Source organism: Malassezia sympodialis, genomic scaffold (assembly GCF_000349305.1).
Source record: "Malassezia sympodialis ATCC 42132 genomic scaffold, msy_sf_1, whole genome shotgun sequence".
In the NCBI taxonomy this organism is placed as follows: Eukaryota; Fungi; Basidiomycota; class Malasseziomycetes; order Malasseziales; family Malasseziaceae; genus Malassezia; species Malassezia sympodialis.
The window spans coordinates 321,192-339,887 of record NW_017387799.1 but is presented as its reverse complement, the minus strand read 5'-3'; the positions used below and the strand labels follow the sequence as shown (position 1 = coordinate 339,887).

The following is an 18,696-nucleotide window of genomic DNA, read 5'->3' as shown; positions in this document are numbered from 1 at the left end:
TGTCGCCGACGCACCATTCATCCATGCAGGAACCATGGATGGGTCTTGCGCAGCGCCGAACATGCTGCGGTGAGTGCATACTGCGTACCTCAGCACACCTCCGCGCGGTGCTGCCATGATCGCAAGCCAGACGTCCTGTTCGAGCGGCCGCACGGTGCAAGCCGCGTCGGGCGGCGTCGTCCGGGTTAGTCAGCATATGTCGTCCGCGCCGCATGCTGCGAGTGACGGCGCCCGCGAGCGACCATGGCGGCCGGACGAGGCGTAGGCAGGACGCCGGCGCTGCCTCCCTCGAACAAGTACGTCAATGGTCGTTACTGACGGCAGCATCGAGGCAACATGGCAGTTTCTCGAGGGCGGCATTGAGGTGATGGTAGGTGGACAAGGGACTTACACGTAGATGACGCGGCTCACTGAGGGCATGTCCTATGAGCGCTACATGCAGCTGTACACGGCCGCATACAACTACTGCATTAGTAGTGGTATGGGTGGGGCCAGTGGTATAGTGGCTGGCGCGCATCTCGTCGGTGGCGAGCTGTATGCGCGGGTCGCTGCGTACTTTGAGCAGCACCTGCAGGGCATTCGACACTCGCTCGACGGACGGCAGGGTCTAGAGCTGCTTCAACTGTACTCGTCTCAATGGGATCGCTACACGAGTGGGGCGAACTTTGTGCACCGCATGCTCGTGTACCTGAACCGCCACTGGGTCAAGCACGAGCGGGAAGAGGGCCGGACAGATGTGCACACGGTGTACACCCTCGCCCTTGTGCAATGGAAGCAGCATGTCTTTCAGCCACTACAGGCGGATCATCGTATTGTCGATGCTGTGCTGGAGCAGATTCAGCAACAGCGGCAGGGTGCGGTTGTTCCCAGTGCGCTGCTCAAGACCGTGCTCGACAGCTGTGTATCGCTCGGCCTGGACGAGACAGATGCAACGCGCCTGAACCTGGATGTATACCGCGCCGAGTTCCAGCAGGCGTTCCTTGCAGCGACGGAGGCGTTCTACCGCGAGGAGAGCCAGGCGTTCCTGGCGAGCAGCTCTGTGACCGACTACATGAAGAAAGCAGAAGAGCGCCTAGGAGAGGAGGAAGCACGTATCGATCTGTACATGCATGCTTCGACGTTACGGCCGCTCATGGATGTGTGCCGCAACGAGCTCGTGGTGCGGCACCGCGATCGCCTTTGGGACCAGTTTTCGAGCCTGCTAGAGAACGACCGGACCGACGACTTGGCGCGCATGTATCGCTTGCTTGTGCAGGTGCCCGAGGGTCTCGAACCGCTGCGCCAAAAGCTCGAGGTGCATGTCAAGGCTGCAGGTCTCGACTCGGTCAGCCGCGAGATGGAGGAGAACGATACAATCGACCCGTCGCGCTATGTCCACGCCATGTTGCGGGTGTACGACCACAATGTGCGCACGATCACTACGTCTTTTGACGCAGAGGCGGGCTTTTTTGCGGCCCTTGACAAGGCATGTCGCGTGTATATGAACCGGAACCAGGCGACGGGAGCATCGGCGAGCAAGTCGCCTGAGCTGCTGGCGCGCTATATGGATGGCCTCCTGAAGAAGAGCCACCGCGGTGACGACGAGGGCTCGTTAGACGACGCGCTCGATAAGGCCCTTGCCGTGTTCAAGTACATTGAGGACCGCGACTATTTCCTGAAGTTCTACGCCAAGTTCCTGTCTCGGCGTCTCGTGTCGTTTGCGTCCGCATCCGCGGATGCCGAGGAGCACATGATCACGCGCCTCAAGGAGTTGTGCGGCTTTGAGTATACGTCCAAGCTGCAGCGCATGTTCACCGAGGCGGGCCTGAGCAAGGAGCTGAACGAGCGCTTCCAGGACACGGGAGCACTGGCCGGCACAGATATGAGCTTCTATGTATTTGTGCTCACGTCGGGCGTGTGGCCGCTCCAGGCACCTAGTTCCGCCTTTTCTGTGCCGCAGGAGCTGCAGCCCATCCACGATGAGTTTTCCAAGTTTTACTACAAGCAGCACACGCACCGCCAGCTGACGTGGCTGTGGCACCTGTCTACGAATGAGCTGCATGTCAACTACCTGCCTCGCAAGTACATCTTCACGACCTCTACATACCAGACAGCTGTGTTGCTTCTTTTTAACGTGCATACGGTGCTGACGCAGGACGATATTGCCGCGGCTACGCGTATTGAGCCGAGTGTACTGCACGCAGCCCTCGTGCCGCTCGTCAAGATGAAGGTGCTGCATCTTCTCGACGACTCGTATTCGCTCAACATGGACTTCAAGGCCAAGAAGGTCCGTGTCAATCTCAACCTGCCGGTGCGGGCGGAGCAGAAAGCGGAGTCTGCCGAGGTTGCCAAGACCGTGCATGAGGACCGTAAGGTGCTGCTGCAGGCGACCATTGTGCGCATCATGAAGGCTCGCAAGACACTCAAGCACAACCTGCTGCTGCCCGAGGTGATCACGCAGCTGCAGGCGCGCTTCCAGCCCAGCATCCCCGATATCAAAAAGGTACGCGCAAGCTACTCACGGCAGGCGATCGACACGCTCATCGAGAAGGACTTTCTCCAGCGAGTCGAGGGAGAGAAGGATGTGTATGAATATGTAGCGTAGCTGCTCTATCCTTTACGGTACACACAGTGGCACAGGCGACACCGCGTCGTCCGGCACGCCGAGCCACGCGCGTACCTGCGCCTGCACGCCAAAGCCAAGGAGCGCCACAAGTGCACCAGCGAGTGGGTGCATGGGCATCGTCGCGGCCAGCGCCACGCCTGCGCTCATGCCGCCCAGAACGTGTCGGATAAGCCAGTTGGTGTGCCAGGGGCCTGCAGCAAGCCACGCAGGTACGTACGGCGCTGCCCAGTGTACTGGCGTGAAGAGCGAGGGACGCTGCGCTGCTGCGCGTCGACCTGCCGGCAGGCGCGAGTCCCACACGAGGCGGATGACCAGGAGTAGCTCCGTGCTGAGGCTAGCATACAGCATGGCCACAGAGGGTAGGTACCACGAGTACAGGCGCCAGAATGCGCGAGTTCGGCGGCGTTTGTACCACGCGTACTGGACGAGACCGCCAGCTAGCACGACGCTCAGGTGCAAGGCCAGCATGTGCACCAGCGTCACGCAAGTCACGCGTGCAGCACCTAACAGTGGTGCAGGTGCCCAGGATGGCCAGTACGGCGGCATGTGCGCCTCGTCCCAGATGGATGGAGCATATGGATGCACGCACAGTGAAAACCACGTCAGGTAGCTTTCGACGAGCACGAGCGCGAGAAGCCGGCGAGCATGTGCTCGGAGCGGAAGGGTATGGGTCGTAGAGGCGGGGATATTGTACAGGATATGCCGGTACACGCGCGGCTTGATGAGGATCTGCGGTTAGGACGCCGCACGCACCAAGTCGATCACGAGGACGGCCAGGCCATATTCCAGGTACGGGTCGGCGATGCGCCCGCACGCAGCACAGTGCGACAGAGCAACGTGTCCTGAACCAAAGTGCACCAGGAGCGCCGGGATGGGGCGTGCGCAGTGGACACACACAGGCATTACACGCCCGGCACCGGAAGAAGCTACTGAGACCTCCACGAGGGCCGCGAGAACTACGACGACGCGCGAGGCGCACCTACTCGGCCTTGGCTTGGATCGACCCAGTGATCTTCTCGGCCTCCTTAACGGACGCCTTGTCGGACTGGGGACCCTGGTTCATACCGCTGAACAGACCCGGCGCCGGCTTGAAGGGGCGCTTCAGGTCGCCTGTGGCCGGCACGCCCCAGATCCAGATCTTGGCCATGTTGGACTCGAGGGCATTCTTGAGGGGAATGATGCTCTGGATCACGAGACTGCGTAAGTGGGAAGAACGTACGGGTTGGTGTAGCCCATGTACAGGTGCATTACGGCCATGAACGCCACGCCCATGAGCACGCCGCGAATGCTCTTGCTGATTTCCGCAAGGTCGTAGTCGCGGTGCGTCGTAGTCACAAGCTCGCCAGGCTCCTGTGACTGTCTGTGAGTAAATGAGCGTACCGTCGGGACCTTGGCATTCACATACTTGAGCACAGTGAGGTCGTTCTTCTTCTTCACCTGTAGGCTGCAGAAGTAGAAGACGCCCAGACAGAGCAGCTGCGACACGACATACACGAGCTGCGCGTAGCGCACATACTCGGGCTTATCGTCAAAGGGGATACGCTTCGCGATCTGCATCGCGCCGAACATGACGGCCATGTTAGTCACTGCGGCGTTCATCTTGTCTCCGTGAAGGAATGGCGCCCAGCGGTCGCTACGGTGCAGCCCTGCGGCTTATGCAAGCACACGTGGCCGCGCCATGCCCGCGCCGTCAGCCCCACTGGCTATCGGCGACGACGGCTCGTCCTCCGCCGCCATGGGGAACCAGGTGCACCAGCTTTCGTACAGCCCGTTGACGGCGCATGCCTTTAATGCGGACCGCTCGCGCGTGGCCGTGTCGCCGAACACGAATGAAATCCTGATCTACGCTATGACGCCCGCCGGGTGGGTGCTCGAGCACACGCTCGTGGAGCACGACAAGGTCGTGACAGGTCTCGACTGGGCGCCTCGCACGAACCGCCTCGTGAGCTGCTCGCAGGACCGCAATGCGTATGTGTGGACGTTCACCGGCACGACATGGAAGCCCACGCTCGTCCTGCTGCGCCTGCAGCGTGGCGCCACGGCCGTGCGGTGGAGCCCGAACGAGGACAAGTTCGCGGTCGCGAGCAGCGCGCGTATCGTCTCCGTGTGCTCGTTCGAGGAAGACAACGACTGGTGGGTCGCAAAGCACATCAAGCGCCCGCTGCGCTCGACGGTGTCGTCGCTCGACTGGCACCCGAATAACGTGCTCCTCGCCACCGGGTCCGCCGACTATCATGCGCGCGTGTTCAGTGCGTACATCAAGGGCGTGGATGCCAAGCCTCCGCCCAGCGTGTGGGGGGAGCGCCTGCCGTTCGGCACCGTGTGTGGCGAGTATGCGACGCCGGCGGCCGGCTGGGTCCACGGCGTCGCCTTCAGCCCGAGCGGCGATGCGCTTGCGTTCGTCGGGCATGATGCCTCGCTCACGGTCGTGTATCCGTCTGCGTCCGACGCGCCGCCACATGCCGTGCACGTCGTACGCCTTCCGAGCCTGCCGTATGTGGCTGTGCTCTTCGTGAACGAACATACGCTCGTGGCGGCCGGGCACGACTGCCAGCCCATGGTCTTTGAGGGCTCGCTAGAGCAGGGCTGGCGTCTGACGCGCAGCCTGGATACGGCAGGCACAGCCGCATCCAAGCCCAAGCCGCCGCCGCCGCCGCCCAAGGCGCCTGGCCTCGCAGCGGGTGCGGCGCCCGGCGTCGGACGACTCAACAACGAGGCGTTTGCGCGCTTCCGTCAGGCCGACTCGCGCGGCACGGCGGCGACGCCCGCCTCTGGTGCAGAACATGCGCCCCAGTCGTTTGGTGCCGTGGCTGGCGCGAGTATCGCCGACGACGGCGAGCTGCATACGACTCACCAAAACACCATCACGGAGGTGCGCCTGTACGCCGGGACGCCGGGCCAGGTGGACACCATCAGCACAAGTGGCGTCGACGGACGCCTCTGCACGTTCGAGACGGCCAAAGGCAGCACAGCTATCGCGCCCATTCTTCGTGGCGTGGCGAGTATGCAACTTGCGTAACTAGCACTATTAGCTACCCAGTTTACGACTCTTGACGAGGTGGGTAGAGATACCCGACTTTTCGCCGCTGTAGCCGCCCTGTAGGGCGCTCTGACCACCCTTGTATACAGCCCGCGTACTGGAGAGGCGCTTCTTCGCACGGTCGTAACGCATGCGGCGCTTCACGCGGGGGTTACGCACATTCTTGGGGCGATGCGGCGTCAGGCCCTTGTTCTTCTCGATCGTGTAGTCGATCGTGCGGTGCTCGCCTGGCGCCAGCTTCTCGTCGTCCCACACACGCTCGTCAAGGCGGCGCTGGTCATACGCGGCCTTGTCCGCCTGCTTGCGCAGGCGCTTACGAGAGCTGACCAGGTCGTAATACGCCGCGTCCGCCTCGGCATCAGTGTCGGCGTCATCATTGCCATCACCCATAACTTCGTCTCGTGCCTGCCAGTCACTCTCTCCCCACTCTTCCAACGGCTCCAGCGTCGGCGGCGCAGACGGCTTGGCTTTGGCGGCCCGGTTCGCCTTGGCCGTCGCAACCGCCTCGCGGATTTGACGCCGATCGCGGTACGGGATATCGGCATCGCCATCCAGCGACCGCTGCTTTGCCGACGGCGTAGGATCCACACCGGTCGCATGGAACTGCACTGCACGCTGGCGCGCTGCCTTGTCCTTTCGTTCCGTCTCGCGCATCTGCGTCGGCTCACCATAGGCGTCTGCCTCCTCAAGCGGCATGGCCAGCGACGACACACGCGCAGGACGACTCGGCACCTCAGAGCGCACATGCGCAACGCTCGACAAGGGGGCGGCTGGCCCAGGCGCGGCTGGCTCCGATCCTGCCGACTTGTTCTTCTTCGGAGCCTTCTTCGGGGGGGCAGACCGAGCAGGCTCCTCCATCGTGTAGTTTTCCTTTTCGTCCGCCAACAGATCCTCTAGCTCGTTGGGCTCCAGATCACCAAGCTGCTCATACTCCTCCATATCCTCCTCCGTCGCAGGACCCATCAAGCTCGCTTCCGGCTCGTCATCGTCATCCTCGCGGGGATCAAACAGACCCAGCTGCTTCATCTCCACCAAGGCACGCTTGAAGTGCGATAGGCGCTCCAGAACGGGGTGAGCAAGGATTGCGTCCAAGTCGGAGAGTAGCGTGGCCTGGCACGCGAGTTGGAAGAAAAACGCAAGAAGCGTAGTATAGGACGACAACGTCTGATAATACAAGTGAGCAATCTCAGCTAATTGGCGCTCGCCTTTGGCCGTGATACTGCGGTTAGCAAACAACACATACGCATCCACGTAGGCTTTGGCCTCCGCCTGCTGCCGAAGGGCCTCGGGAAATTCGTCCACCAACGCTAAAACAATGGGTGCCCGCATCCGCAGGATCTGTTGCAGTGTTTCGGGAGATTCTTCGGGGGGCGCCGTCTGATCGCCTTCGTCGTCGAGCTCACGACGCCGCCGAGCCCTGGCAGCGTCGCTCTGCTCATCCGCCTGGATCTGGGCTTCTTCGGCATCGATTGTATCAAGACCAAACTCAGCATCATCCATATCAACACGACTTAGACGCTGAAGACGAATCGCCTCGTTGGTCTCGAGCTCATGGGCTTTTTCTTCGTCCATGTCCGAATCGGACTCCATGTCCTTATCCGTGTTGCCGCTGTAGTAGGCGCGCTTGTTCGCACCCCAGCCAAGCTCGAGATCTTCTTCGTCCTCATTCTCGGCATATGGATCATCTTGCTCTTCATGCGCGGCGTCTCGAGGGGCTTTTCGGTGCAGCGAAGCCTCCGTCACACTGGGCGGAAGAATCATGGTGCGGTAGCGATCCAGATCACGATCCTCCTCTCCCTCCTCTTCTTCTTCGTCTTCATTTACTTCGTCTTCATTGTCTTCCTCCTCGTCTTCTTCGTTGTCGTCGTCATCCGCAAGACCAAGCACTTCACGGGTCTGTGAGTCGGTGATATCATCTAGATCGTCAGAGGCAGCATCTTCGTCCAGCAGAATTTTGTCCCGCTGGGCATGGAAGGCATCCACGTCATCCAAGGGAATCTCTTGAGTTGAGGTTTGGCTAGAGCCCCGGCTAGCTCTATTTTGGCCGCGGCGACCACGACCTTTGGCCATCTGAAGATTCACGACAGCCGGTCAAAAGTGACGCCACGTGCGGAAACATTTTTTTGGCCCCCTACCCCATGCACTCAGGAAATAAATCTTACACCGACTTTTTTAGCTACAGTCACTATCACTATGACTGACGACGAAGACGCGCTCTTGGCAGCTTCGCGGAAGGCATACCAAACAAATGCGAAGCTTAGCACGGCAGAAAAATCAAATCAGCAGGTTTTTCTCGATGGCACTGATATCATTCGCTTTGAAGACAATGATGACGACGCCCACAAGTGTGGCACAGAATCTACCAAGCCGGTCAAGCAGTCCAGCATAAAAAAACAAGGCAAACAGAGGGAAAAACCAAGGGAGGATCTATCAGATGCGGCCCTGCATGCTCTGGAAGTCACTTCCGTCACTCCGTCACGCAGGCGCAGCAAGCGCGAAATCGAAGAGGTATGTATGCATCGCTCATTCGCAGTTCCACGCCAAGTCGGCCGGTCCGAAATGGTTTGGTATGCCTGCTTTTGGCGGTGCTTCCTATAAAACTTCTTCTAAAAAGGCACAAACGCAGGGGGGGAAGTCGAGCTTCACTGGTGGAGATGCTCGAGAAGCTACAGAGAAAGAACTACGGCAACAGATCCAGGCCATTCGACTCAGGAATGCTCTCGACCCTAAGAGATTTTACCGTGGAAGTGCTGGTACCGGTGCAGAACGCGGCATGCCGGCCTATGCCCAACTTGGCCGCATTGTCGGAGGAGGTCTGGAACCTTCCTCGATCCTCAACCGCAGTCAACGCTCAGAAACGGTGGTGGGCGAACTCGTTAGAGATTCACAATCTGTATCATATTCAAAACGCAAGTTCGACGAGGTATGTAACCATCGCTCACGACGCAGCTTCAGCGACGCCGAGCGGCGCCCGCCCGGCAGAAACGGGGCACCTCCAGCCGCAAGCGGCGCCATCACTCATAGAGCCTCCACATCTGTGTTCGGTCACGTGGCGTAAACGTAATCATGCCAATGGACATGAAACGAACACGCCAATTGTGTACCTACCAGGACAGTGGGTGCAGCTGGGGGGCCGTTGTCCTTTTTATTTGTCAGAGTTCTGTGCCGGGAGTGACTCGGGAAGCCGCCAGTGACTCCCGCCCCTTAGGCGAGAGAACTGTATTGGACAGACCTTTGCTCGGGTCATAGGGAGACGATCCTTTAAGGCATCCCTACCCGACGCCTTCATACCACGCGGTGCTCTTTCCACAGTACTTTTAGTCCTTCATTGGTCTGGAGTACTGTCGAGTAACCGTCTTTCTCGGCTATGACTGCGCAAGTAACTGTGGCCAGCCCCTCTACCACTCGTGGTGTGGGAGCTGGGCCAGCTACACCCGCTTCTTTGTCATCTCTTCATATGACGAGTAGTCGTATGAGGAATAAGAAGCTTTCTTACAAACAAAAGAGTACGTATGCCTCATTGGAGCGGTGATTGCCACCGTCTCATTGAGATTTGGGGATTTAATTTTTTCAATGGGAGTGAAAAATTATTTCCTCAAAATGCGCGTGAGGACAGACTGACACCAACAGTAAGCGTACAACGTGGCGCATTCTTTAGTGGCGCGTCCAACGCGCTCGTGAGTGGAATCAACCCCGAGTTTGAGTCAAGCGATAATCAGCAAGACTCGACATTCGGTGTTGACTCCCATGAAATTACAGAGCACCATCTCCAGGCAGCCTTGTCATCCAATCAAGTGGAAACCACAGGCGGACCTGGCGTGTTGAATAAGACATACCACATTCCTACTCCTAAAAGTGTTGAAGTACTATCACAGGCACAATACAATAAGGAGTATCCGCCTGGTGCTTACTCAGACCCTGTGACGTATGTTCGATTCTCCGATACTGTCGAGTCGACAACGCAAGGTCCACCATACTGTATGGATGATGATGATAAAGGTTGGCTTGACAAATACAATGAAGGAGTCCGGAAGGAAATGCAGCAACTTAAAAAAGACTCAAAAATCGGTGAACAAGAGCAGTACGAAACATCAATGAAAGAGGATGCTGCGAAGTACACGATTATAACGGAAGACGAGTTTGAAATGGTTATGTTTGTTTTTGAGCGTACCACATGCGAACGTCATCCACTTTTGGAGTTGGACATGTCAAAAATGCCATCCCTGAATGATTTGCTGAATGAATTTGACGAAGATTCCGCTACATCTGCATTGGCATTGCCTGAATTGCCAAAAATGGATGTCAGCATCGCTCAAGTGGTCAATGGGACCTTGAACAAATCCATTCCTTTTAAGAAAACCGATCATTTAATAAATGCGGTCAAGAACAACTCACAAGAGCAAAAATTGCAGTGGTCCGTTAAAAATCCCTTCCGTTATTTGTTTTTGCTCAAGCCATGTGCTTGCGCGATATATCCTTGGTGGAAACTTCGTCGCGAAGCTCGTGAAGGTAAACAAATTGTGCCTCAGCTGAACTTTGACGAAAGCAACGAGAATGATCCATATGTTTGTTTCCGACGTCGCGAAGTGAAGAGTGCCCGAAAAACTCGGAAAACGGACACACTTCAACTTGAAAAACTTGTTCGTCTTGAAGTTGAAATGCGACAGGCAACGTCTTTGTTGCTGATGGTTGCACAGCGAGAACGTTTGAAAGAACAACAAGTGATAAAGGGTCGCTCTTGCTGGACACTGGCCCAACAGTTATTGACTCTCAAGAGCAAGTGGGCTATTCTGGGACCCAATAAAGGTCACGATGACGAAAACCTTATTTTCTCCGTGCAGCCGGATCCTACCGCACCTGTTGCCGTCAATATGTCAGCTCACAGCGCTCAGCTCAAGAAAAAGCGCAAAGCTGACGAAGTCTCTGCATCGACGACCCTCAAGATTCGTCGTCCGAAGACAAGCGACGCCGATCAAGCTGTCAACAAAACAAGTTCAGACTCTGTGGTTAATGTCTCCAATTCAGCTATTATGGATCGTATTCACGCTGTCCAAGCGTTCATCGAGCGAGAATGTGCCGCTCAACAACAAGCTGATGCTGGAATGGAAGATCTCACAGACTCAGCTTTTCAACCCGTGTCGGCGCCCCCTTCGGTTCGGGCATTCCGCCCCATCCAATCGGACAACAACGATACCCATTTCTGGTCCAATCATCCATTTGCAAGACTTGGAAGGCAATCTTGTTTCCGCCGGCGTGTAGGTCGTGGAGGGAGAGTATTTTTGGACCGCCGACCTGTTGTGGCTAGTCCTGCTCCCGCGAACATTGGGGCCTGGCCACGACAGCATCAAAATGGATTCCCACTAGCCACGTTTGGTTATGGCCGTCAGCCCGAATCAGGCGCACGTCGAAACGATGGGACAGGGCGCTCAACGGCTAGTGTAGATGCACTACGGTCGTATGCACCTTTTGTGTATTCAGCACAGGTTGCCCCAATGCTTTTGCCTACACCCGATCTTTCGTGGGATCCCTTAACATCGAAAGATCCCCGAGCACCCTTATCTCACGACCCATCTATTCACTTTGGGCATCTCGATGATCGCAGCAGCACGTTCAATGCGACGCAAAACAGTGATGGTGCCAGCACGTCTTCAGAGTCCACTGACCGTACTAGGGTCTCAGAGGATTCTGGTGATGGACAAAGCACGCAAGCCACCGACATCGAACAAGATAATATGCACGAAGACAAGCTGCAGGCTGATACGATATCGGAATCGAAGCCTGAAGAATCAGTTGAGGAACAAATGGAGCGCGCGCAGAAGCTAGCTGAACGATGGCGATACGATGAAGATGGTGGACGCTGGGCAGGACTAGGTCTGCTTGGCTTGGGTGGCATGGAAGGAGATGAAGAGGCCGTGCTAGATGACTTTGACCAACGCTTCATCCGATACCGCATGTCGCTTCTTGATGAATCCAACTTGTTGAAACTCTCGACCGATTGGACTTACATGCGACAAGCGCTTTTGGCTGCTGCTGTATCAAGCCAGCCAGCACTCACGACTCCAACATTACCCGCCAATGAATCAAATGGTAACAAACCAGATGGAGAGGGCGCTGCTATATTGAAGAGCAATAATTCTAGTTCCGCGGCAGTGCCTGCAAAGGCAGACTCCACAAATCAAGCGAAGTGAAACAACTGTCGAAGTGGATACTAGTTAATGAACACTATATACCATTGTGAAGTTTTGCGTGTTGGCATGAAAAAACCCACACGATTCACTGGTCGCTCCTGAAGCCAAGGTCAACTCCATGATCGATTGTATAAATAAACCCTCTTTTGTTCCTGATCAGCTTCACAATGATTGTTGGACAATGAAGCTGGATTTATCCTTTTCTATAGATGTACAAGTATAGGTGGCTAGAAGAAGTGTATTTTTAACCAGCATTCCTGGATATTTAAGATTTAAATCATGTCGCTTGTTCTACAGAAGTAGCTCGAGACATTCTATTACGGGCACTATAGGCAAGAGTGTGCAATAGAATAGGCAGAGTTGGATTGTGCTAAAGCATACTAAAAGCCCGGTGGGCGCAGACCCTGCGTCTGTCCACTGGTCCCTGCAGGTGGCGCTAAGGGACTGGCACCTGTATTAGCACCAGTTTGCTGAGCCACAATCTCCTTTTCTTGGGCAGCGAAGCGGCTCTCGTCTTCTACAGCGAGTGCAAATGGCAAGCCCACTAGCAGAGCAGAAGTAACGCCGACCCAAATCAGCTTACCGGCCACCCAGCCACCAAGAAAACCATATGCAGATCCCGTCTTCCAAACCTTCGCAATGTTCGCGCGGGTTGATGGAGAAAGGATATCTTTAAGTGCAGCAATACGATCCCAAATAGATTCATTTGCCAACACTAGTGCTCGCTCTTCCACGTCATCGTCATCCGAAAGATCCTAATTGTCAGCGTCATATCTGCAACATACGTCATCCGTCTCAGCATCAGTTGCTTCCCATTCATCATCCTCGTTGTCATTGGAAAGATCAAGATCTTGCTGCCTGATCTTCTCCGATTCGTCTTGGACTTCCTCGATGCGCACCATAGTAGAATGACTTGCGTCGCAACGGGGTGCGGTCGCCAGCGCTGCGGAAGACAGGTAGATCACGTGAAGTGACTAAGGGACTCGCACCATACTAAAGTGTTGTATCGAGTCGCACGATAATACTATGAATGAGGAAAACATTGACGATGACATGCTACTCTCAGGACTTCCCAGCTGGAAGGATAATTTTCAACCACCGAAAAGGTCGTCAGAAATTTTAGACACGGAAAAGAGTTTTGGATCAACTCCGCCTAAGCCTCAACCTAGTGTAACTACAATTACAGCCGATGATGACGCGCGCATGGCCCTGAGAATGGCAGCTTTGAAGACGATCAAGAAACGAAAATCTGATCCGAAAGTATTTCATCATTCTGAAGCTTCGTCGTCTCGCGAAGGGTCCTCTGACGCTCATAGTGGCGTGGCTGCTCAGCATATCACCAAAGCTAGTGTTGACTCGCAAGAACAGCGCCCAACAATTCCCAACTTCAAAAAATTAATCAAGCAAAGTGCTGGAAAGCAACTGGAATATACGGATGTTGATGCACCTGAAAATTCATTTGAACCTGAACCAATTCTGGCTGCAGAGATGGCCCATTCGCGGGGCTCGAGGCAGAAAATTTCTTATGCAGATGAGTATACTGCAAAAGTTGAACCACCTTCTGGAGATATTGAGGCCAAACCATGGGCGAATCATTTAATGGAAGCCTCCGTGGGACGCAGATATCGAAATCCTGATATCATTAGAAAACCAAATTCACGACAACAAACAACATCATCTTCGAAGCAATCTGGGCAGTCACGATCAAATGGAACATCTACTCAGTTCATCGAAGACATGTCTTGGCGTCCCCTTATCATCGACTTGTCGGACGAGGAGGATGAAGAAATTAGCGTTGAGGCGGAAACGACACAGAAGATTTCTCAAACCCTGAAGGATTCCGATAAGCAGGTACAGCGTGAAATAAAGACGTCCCAAAGTTATGACTCAAGAAGGCCTAATACTGAGCTTTTGCGAAAGGAGAAAGAAATTGAACGGATGCTCGCGAGGATACAAGAGCTGGAAACGAAAAAGAGGGCGTGTGTTGGCAACAAGTCTGGCGAGTCATGCAACCAAACGCTTGGAAAGAGATCGAATTCAACTGAGGACGACTGCGGCGCTTTTGAAAATGTTCCTAACTCTACGATTGTTCAAAATACAGGCAAAGAGACGCAAAAGGTATGTTACATGTGCATAATAATAACGCATAAACAGCGACCTCGGCTCCAGTCTGAGTCTACGTTGTCGTGGCTTCAATCGCGTATAACAAATGTATGTTTAAAGAAGTCGTTCTACCATTAGGAAATTGGTTCTACCAATCTTTGAGCATGTACTAACCAAATTTACAGATTTCTGACTGGCTATCAGAACATTTGAGTAAGCGAGCGAGCCATTCAGATAAATCACCTGAGGAGGTATGATTCGTATTGAGTGTGTATCATGTCAGAGCATATGTAGTATTGTTGGATCAACACCAAAAGCATTTCAGTCTTCGCACAATCACTTTTAAGCGCCTTCACATACTAAAGAATAAAATAAAAAATATGAAGTATCTCGAGTAAAATCATGCCCACTGGCTGGATCGAACAACCGACCTCGTCATGGCTTAAAGCCGTCTGCTGTTCGCAGGAGGTACTAGTGACGCGCTCTACCACTGAGCTAAGCGGGCTTACTACAATTATCGTGAAGATTTCTTGCTTACATAGTCAGCTGCAAATGTGAAATGGCAAACAAAACTTAAGATTCTAAAATGAAACTGCCCACTGGCTGGATCGAACAACCGACCTCGTCATGGCTTAAAGCCGTCTGCTGTTCGCAGGAGGTACTAGTGACGCGCTCTACCACTGAGCTAAGCGGGCGTATGTGCATAGTAGGATGCATTTTAATTCTATTTGATATTCAGATTGACGCATTATTATAGTGGATTGATGCCCGCTTTCTTGGCTTTCCTCGGCCGTCGAAGTAGATCTCTGAGCCAAATCTGTTGTGCAGATCCTCAATGACAGAGCTACTAGATGGACAACGGCATGACTTTAGTCCAGCCGAGGCATCGGCACCCCATATAATCTACGTTTTTTTGGGATTTTTCATTGTGTTGGTGCGTATGTCTTGTTATTCTCTGACATTCAAGTTTGGCATGTTTTCAATGCTTTTCAAAGAGCGTCTTTACTTGGGTGAAGCACCGCTGGCGTTGGTGTTCGGTATCATTGTCGGTACGTCTTACCCGTATGCTTACACGTCAAGGTCCTAGCGCTGCGTCAATTTTCCATCCAAATACGTGGGGAGATCAGCCGACCGATGCCCCAGGGACGGAAATTACGCGCGAAATCACTCTTGAAGTTATGCGAGTCTGTATCTCCCTGTCTGTTTTTGCAGTCGGGGTAGAGGTAAGTGGCTCATAACTAAGTCTTCCAGTTACCCAAAAAATATGTGTGGCGGCATTGGCGCTCAATTTCCATGTTGTTGGGCCCTGTGATGCTATGGGGATGGCTCATCACTGGACTCCTGATTTGGGCCCTCATTCCAGGTATCGACTATCTGAGCGCGTATGTACTTATATCTAACCATTAGATTGATGATCGCTTCATGTGTGTCACCAACCGACCCAATTCTCGCGCAAGCCGTCGTTGGTGGCCCATGGGCCGAAAAACATGTTCCGGCACATATCAGACATATGTTACAGTGCGAATCAGGGTGTAATGATGGTGCTGCCTTCCCTTTTCTGTATTTGGCTTATTATCTTACAGTGAATCGCGGACAAGTGGGTTTTCCAGTGGGAAAATGGTTTTATCGTACGTATGCTAATTCTAACTTTTTTAGAGACAATCCTTTACGAAGTATGTTTTTAATGAGGTGTAAATCTAACATCAGATTGTTCTGGGGACTCTTATTGGAGTCGTTATTGGATATCTGGCGAGAAAGCTAATCAGGTTCAGTGAAAAACACAAACTAGTCGATCGAGAAAGTTTTGTCGCACAGTACATTAGTTTGGCCATGGCGAGTATGGGTTTAAATGTATTGATCGGAAGTGACGATTTACTTGCTGCCTTTGCATGTGGTACTGCCTTCGCTTGGGATGGATGGTTTCAAAAGCAAACAGCAGATTCAAACTTCTCAAGTATTGTGGATTTGATATTCAATATTGCAACGTTTATTTACATCGGTGCTGAGATGCCCTGGAGCCAATTCACCAATGCTGCACAACATTTGAGTGTTGGCAGATTGATTGGTTTGAGCATATTAGTTTTACTTCTTAAGCGCATTCCAATTGTTGTCGCACTGTGGAAGTATATTCCTGATATTAAGACATTTCATGAAGCCCTCTTCTCCGGCTACTTTGGACCCATTGGTGTCGGTGCGATTTTCATGTGTACATATGGGCGCCTTTTACTACCAGAGGAAGTCCCACTTCCGCCAGAAACACCTAATGATGTTCTTACTGTCACAATTCAGCCGATTGTATACTTTTTCGTCCTCACTTCTGTCATTGTCCATGGATTTACTATCCCATTTTTCGCTTTTGGTAAAAAGGCACACGTGAATCTGAATCGAACATTCACCCAGAATCTCACAACCACGGGAGGTGACTCGAGTTGGATGAACCGCGTTCGACGCTTCAATACAACAGCTACAACCAACGTATCTGGGCCTCAAGAAGGGCAATTATCGGTTGTTCAAGCCATGCAAGAGGGACTAAAGCGTCGTAAAGAGCAAGGGCTACCTGTCGATGAGGACGCCGAGAAGGAAATTGTCGCTCAAGTGCTACCTAATGCATCAGAAGAAACAAAGAGCAATTATGCATCGATACTCCCTCGCACAATGACAGTAGACGATGTGGAAGATGTACAAGTCTCTGGCGAAGACGATTGGGACGGAGATGACACACCAGAAGCGCGACGTTTCAGAGAAAAGGTTCGATTGCAATCGGTCGGCGAGCAAGATATTGCCGATATCCATCATCACAATGACATCGACTTAGAAAGCCAGACTGTCGAGGATAGGGATGAAGACTCTAAGTATCCGCAAGTTGTTGAATGGATTGAAGGTCATAATATTGTCATCAACATCACTGAGAAGGAACTGGACGAACCAGAGACCATTGTCATTCCTATTCATCCTGATGACTACGAGGTAATTAAGGAATCACAAAGCCCATTGCGGTCTTTTATTCAAAAATATGAAGACAAGCTGACTGGGCATTTGGGCTGGCAAGAAAAGCAAAAATTGTCTGACTTGAGTGTAAGAGATATTCAACGGAGAAATTTGGTCAGAAAGATCGCTGATATCACCCAGAAATATCAACACCGGTTTGAAGCCCAAAGGAATCGACACGCTGACATCGAATCGTCTTCACATGATGGTCCTGAGGTGGTCACTGTGCGTCCTGATGGAAGCATTGTAAATTTGTAGGACATCGTGTATCCATTTCGGCCAAGTCCCGTAGTCCTGGCGCTCGTTGAACGCGCCTCCACTTGCATCATAGACACTCGTGCTTAATATTTGGTTCTTTTCCGAGGATCATGCGAAACCCTCCATGCACGCCGCACTTAAATGTATTCGGCCTACGCATATGTGATACTGCCGATGCTGGAAGGAGCCTATTTGCGTCCAAACCTATTCCATCTAACACAGTCATTGAAATCAGCCCCGTTCTTCTTTTCTCGTCTCAAGAATATTCTCAGCATGGAAAGTACACCATTTTGGACTCCTATACCTTCGTGTGGGAGCGAAGTAGTGAAGGGAGTACAATGGCCCTAGCTTTAGGACTGGGATCACTCTTTAATCATACTTCTTTTAATGCAAATGTTTCCTACGAGCTTGACAAGAAGACAAATTCTATCAAATATCGGACTGTTCGCGATATTAAGCAGGGCGAAGAACTATTAATTTGCTACGGAGCTGGGTCCATGTGGTGGGAACCTTGTGAACAAGAGAAGTCGCCGATTCCAACATCGGAAGCAGATGAATGTGCCCTTTTTGGTAATTTGGATATTAGCGACGAGTGTGATACCCATTCAAGGCGAGCTCCTGTTGATATTGATTACAAGGCCTCCCTGTGGCGTGTGACTGCGTCACCAGACCCTAAGCGCATGAAACTAGAAACTAGGCGAGCATGGGCTGTGGATGTTCCCCCGAAAGCTTGCTCTACTATTGTGAAGTCTCTACAATCGTTGGTGAAGGATGGAACGCTGCGTGCTGGCGATGCACATCCCCGTTATTCTATTCGACATCTGCGGAGTTTCCGAAAGACAAAAGAAGTGAAGAAATATACAAAAGATGCAATTGAATTGTGTACAACAGAATCTGAAGACCTATCCATGCTCGTTGCCTTGGAGTCTGCTCACGAAAGAGATGAATTAGTATCACTCTTAAAAGAAACGTTTGCTCACATGGATGTGGATTGGAACTTGTATCTTGTGGATGTACCTACGGGACCTGCTCCTGTGCGTGAGAGATTGTCTGAATGGTGTGCAGTGTGGCCGTGCATGTTTTTGCCACCTGGTGCTGGATTCTCCTCAAAAAGCAGCATACCCGGTAGTGACGCAGCTCGTGCTATTGTTCCTGTCGACCGCTCAGCAGATGAAAAGCTATGGGAAGATAAAGAAATGATTCGCTTTATTCGACTGGCCTTTGAAAAATGCCTTTCAACGGCTTCAAAGGCTCAAGAACAAGGCGAATTGGGCGTTGGTGTTTTTGTAACGACTCTTCCATCGGATGCTGATGATGCTTCCTTAGAAGTTGAAGTGACGGCCCATGATACGCGCACTAGCACTAACCATCCCTTACGACACGCTATTCCCAATGCCGTGCGCCTGGTAGCGGATCTACGTGCTCAAAAGCATAATGATTCCCCTATAAATACCATAAATGGTAAAGATTATTTATTGACGGGCATGTCATTGTTCATCACGCACGAGCCCTGC

At 52.9% G+C, this 18,696-nt stretch overlaps 9 protein-coding genes across 9 annotated transcripts; 6 read left to right on the top strand and 3 right to left on the bottom strand.

The window, feature by feature from the left end:
- Nucleotides 1-304: 304 nt before the first annotated feature.
- Nucleotides 305-2,584, top strand: MSY001_0140 (uncharacterized protein; the record flags this gene model as incomplete). The annotated part of the gene is made up of 2 exons (XM_018883476.1): nucleotides 305-370; nucleotides 398-2,584. 2 exons carry the CDS (start codon nucleotides 305-307, stop codon nucleotides 2,582-2,584), a joined length of 2,253 nt encoding a protein of 750 aa, XP_018738785.1.
- A 1,000-nt stretch (nucleotides 2,585-3,584) lies between these two features.
- On the bottom strand, nucleotides 3,585-4,204 carry MSY001_0139 (uncharacterized protein; the record flags this gene model as incomplete). Its single annotated transcript, XM_018883465.1, has 2 exons — nucleotides 3,585-3,801; nucleotides 3,825-4,204. 2 exons carry the CDS (start codon nucleotides 4,202-4,204, stop codon nucleotides 3,585-3,587), a joined length of 597 nt encoding a protein of 198 aa, XP_018738784.1.
- A 79-nt stretch (nucleotides 4,205-4,283) lies between these two features.
- On the top strand, nucleotides 4,284-5,624 carry MSY001_0138 (uncharacterized protein; the record flags this gene model as incomplete). Its single annotated transcript, XM_018883454.1, has 1 exon — nucleotides 4,284-5,624. One exon carries the CDS (start codon nucleotides 4,284-4,286, stop codon nucleotides 5,622-5,624), a length of 1,341 nt encoding a protein of 446 aa, XP_018738783.1.
- A 9-nt stretch (nucleotides 5,625-5,633) lies between these two features.
- On the bottom strand, nucleotides 5,634-7,715 carry MSY001_0137 (uncharacterized protein; the record flags this gene model as incomplete). Its single annotated transcript, XM_018883443.1, has 1 exon — nucleotides 5,634-7,715. The coding sequence occupies one exon, from the start codon at nucleotides 7,713-7,715 to the stop codon at nucleotides 5,634-5,636; it is 2,082 nt and encodes a 693-aa protein (XP_018738782.1).
- A 123-nt stretch (nucleotides 7,716-7,838) lies between these two features.
- MSY001_0136 (uncharacterized protein) lies at nucleotides 7,839-8,966 on the top strand (the record flags this gene model as incomplete). Its single annotated transcript, XM_018883431.1, has 3 exons — nucleotides 7,839-8,153; nucleotides 8,260-8,520; nucleotides 8,895-8,966. 3 exons carry the CDS (start codon nucleotides 7,839-7,841, stop codon nucleotides 8,964-8,966), a joined length of 648 nt encoding a protein of 215 aa, XP_018738781.1.
- Nucleotides 8,967-10,516: 1,550 nt separating this feature from the next.
- MSY001_0135 (uncharacterized protein) lies at nucleotides 10,517-11,833 on the top strand (the record flags this gene model as incomplete). Its single annotated transcript, XM_018883420.1, has 1 exon — nucleotides 10,517-11,833. One exon carries the CDS (start codon nucleotides 10,517-10,519, stop codon nucleotides 11,831-11,833), a length of 1,317 nt encoding a protein of 438 aa, XP_018738780.1.
- A 380-nt stretch (nucleotides 11,834-12,213) lies between these two features.
- Nucleotides 12,214-12,735, bottom strand: MSY001_0134 (uncharacterized protein; the record flags this gene model as incomplete). Its single annotated transcript, XM_018883409.1, has 2 exons — nucleotides 12,214-12,588; nucleotides 12,619-12,735. 2 exons carry the CDS (start codon nucleotides 12,733-12,735, stop codon nucleotides 12,214-12,216), a joined length of 492 nt encoding a protein of 163 aa, XP_018738779.1.
- A 2,141-nt stretch (nucleotides 12,736-14,876) lies between these two features.
- MSY001_0133 (uncharacterized protein) lies at nucleotides 14,877-15,343 on the top strand (the record flags this gene model as incomplete). Its single annotated transcript, XM_018883398.1, has 3 exons — nucleotides 14,877-14,985; nucleotides 15,017-15,120; nucleotides 15,188-15,343. The coding sequence occupies 3 exons, from the start codon at nucleotides 14,877-14,879 to the stop codon at nucleotides 15,341-15,343; spliced, it is 369 nt and encodes a 122-aa protein (XP_018738778.1).
- Nucleotides 15,344-15,347: 4 nt separating this feature from the next.
- MSY001_0132 (uncharacterized protein) lies at nucleotides 15,348-17,182 on the top strand (the record flags this gene model as incomplete). The annotated part of the gene is made up of 2 exons (XM_018883387.1): nucleotides 15,348-15,564; nucleotides 15,726-17,182. The coding sequence occupies 2 exons, from the start codon at nucleotides 15,348-15,350 to the stop codon at nucleotides 17,180-17,182; spliced, it is 1,674 nt and encodes a 557-aa protein (XP_018738777.1).
- Between the last annotated feature and the right edge of the window lie 1,514 nt (nucleotides 17,183-18,696).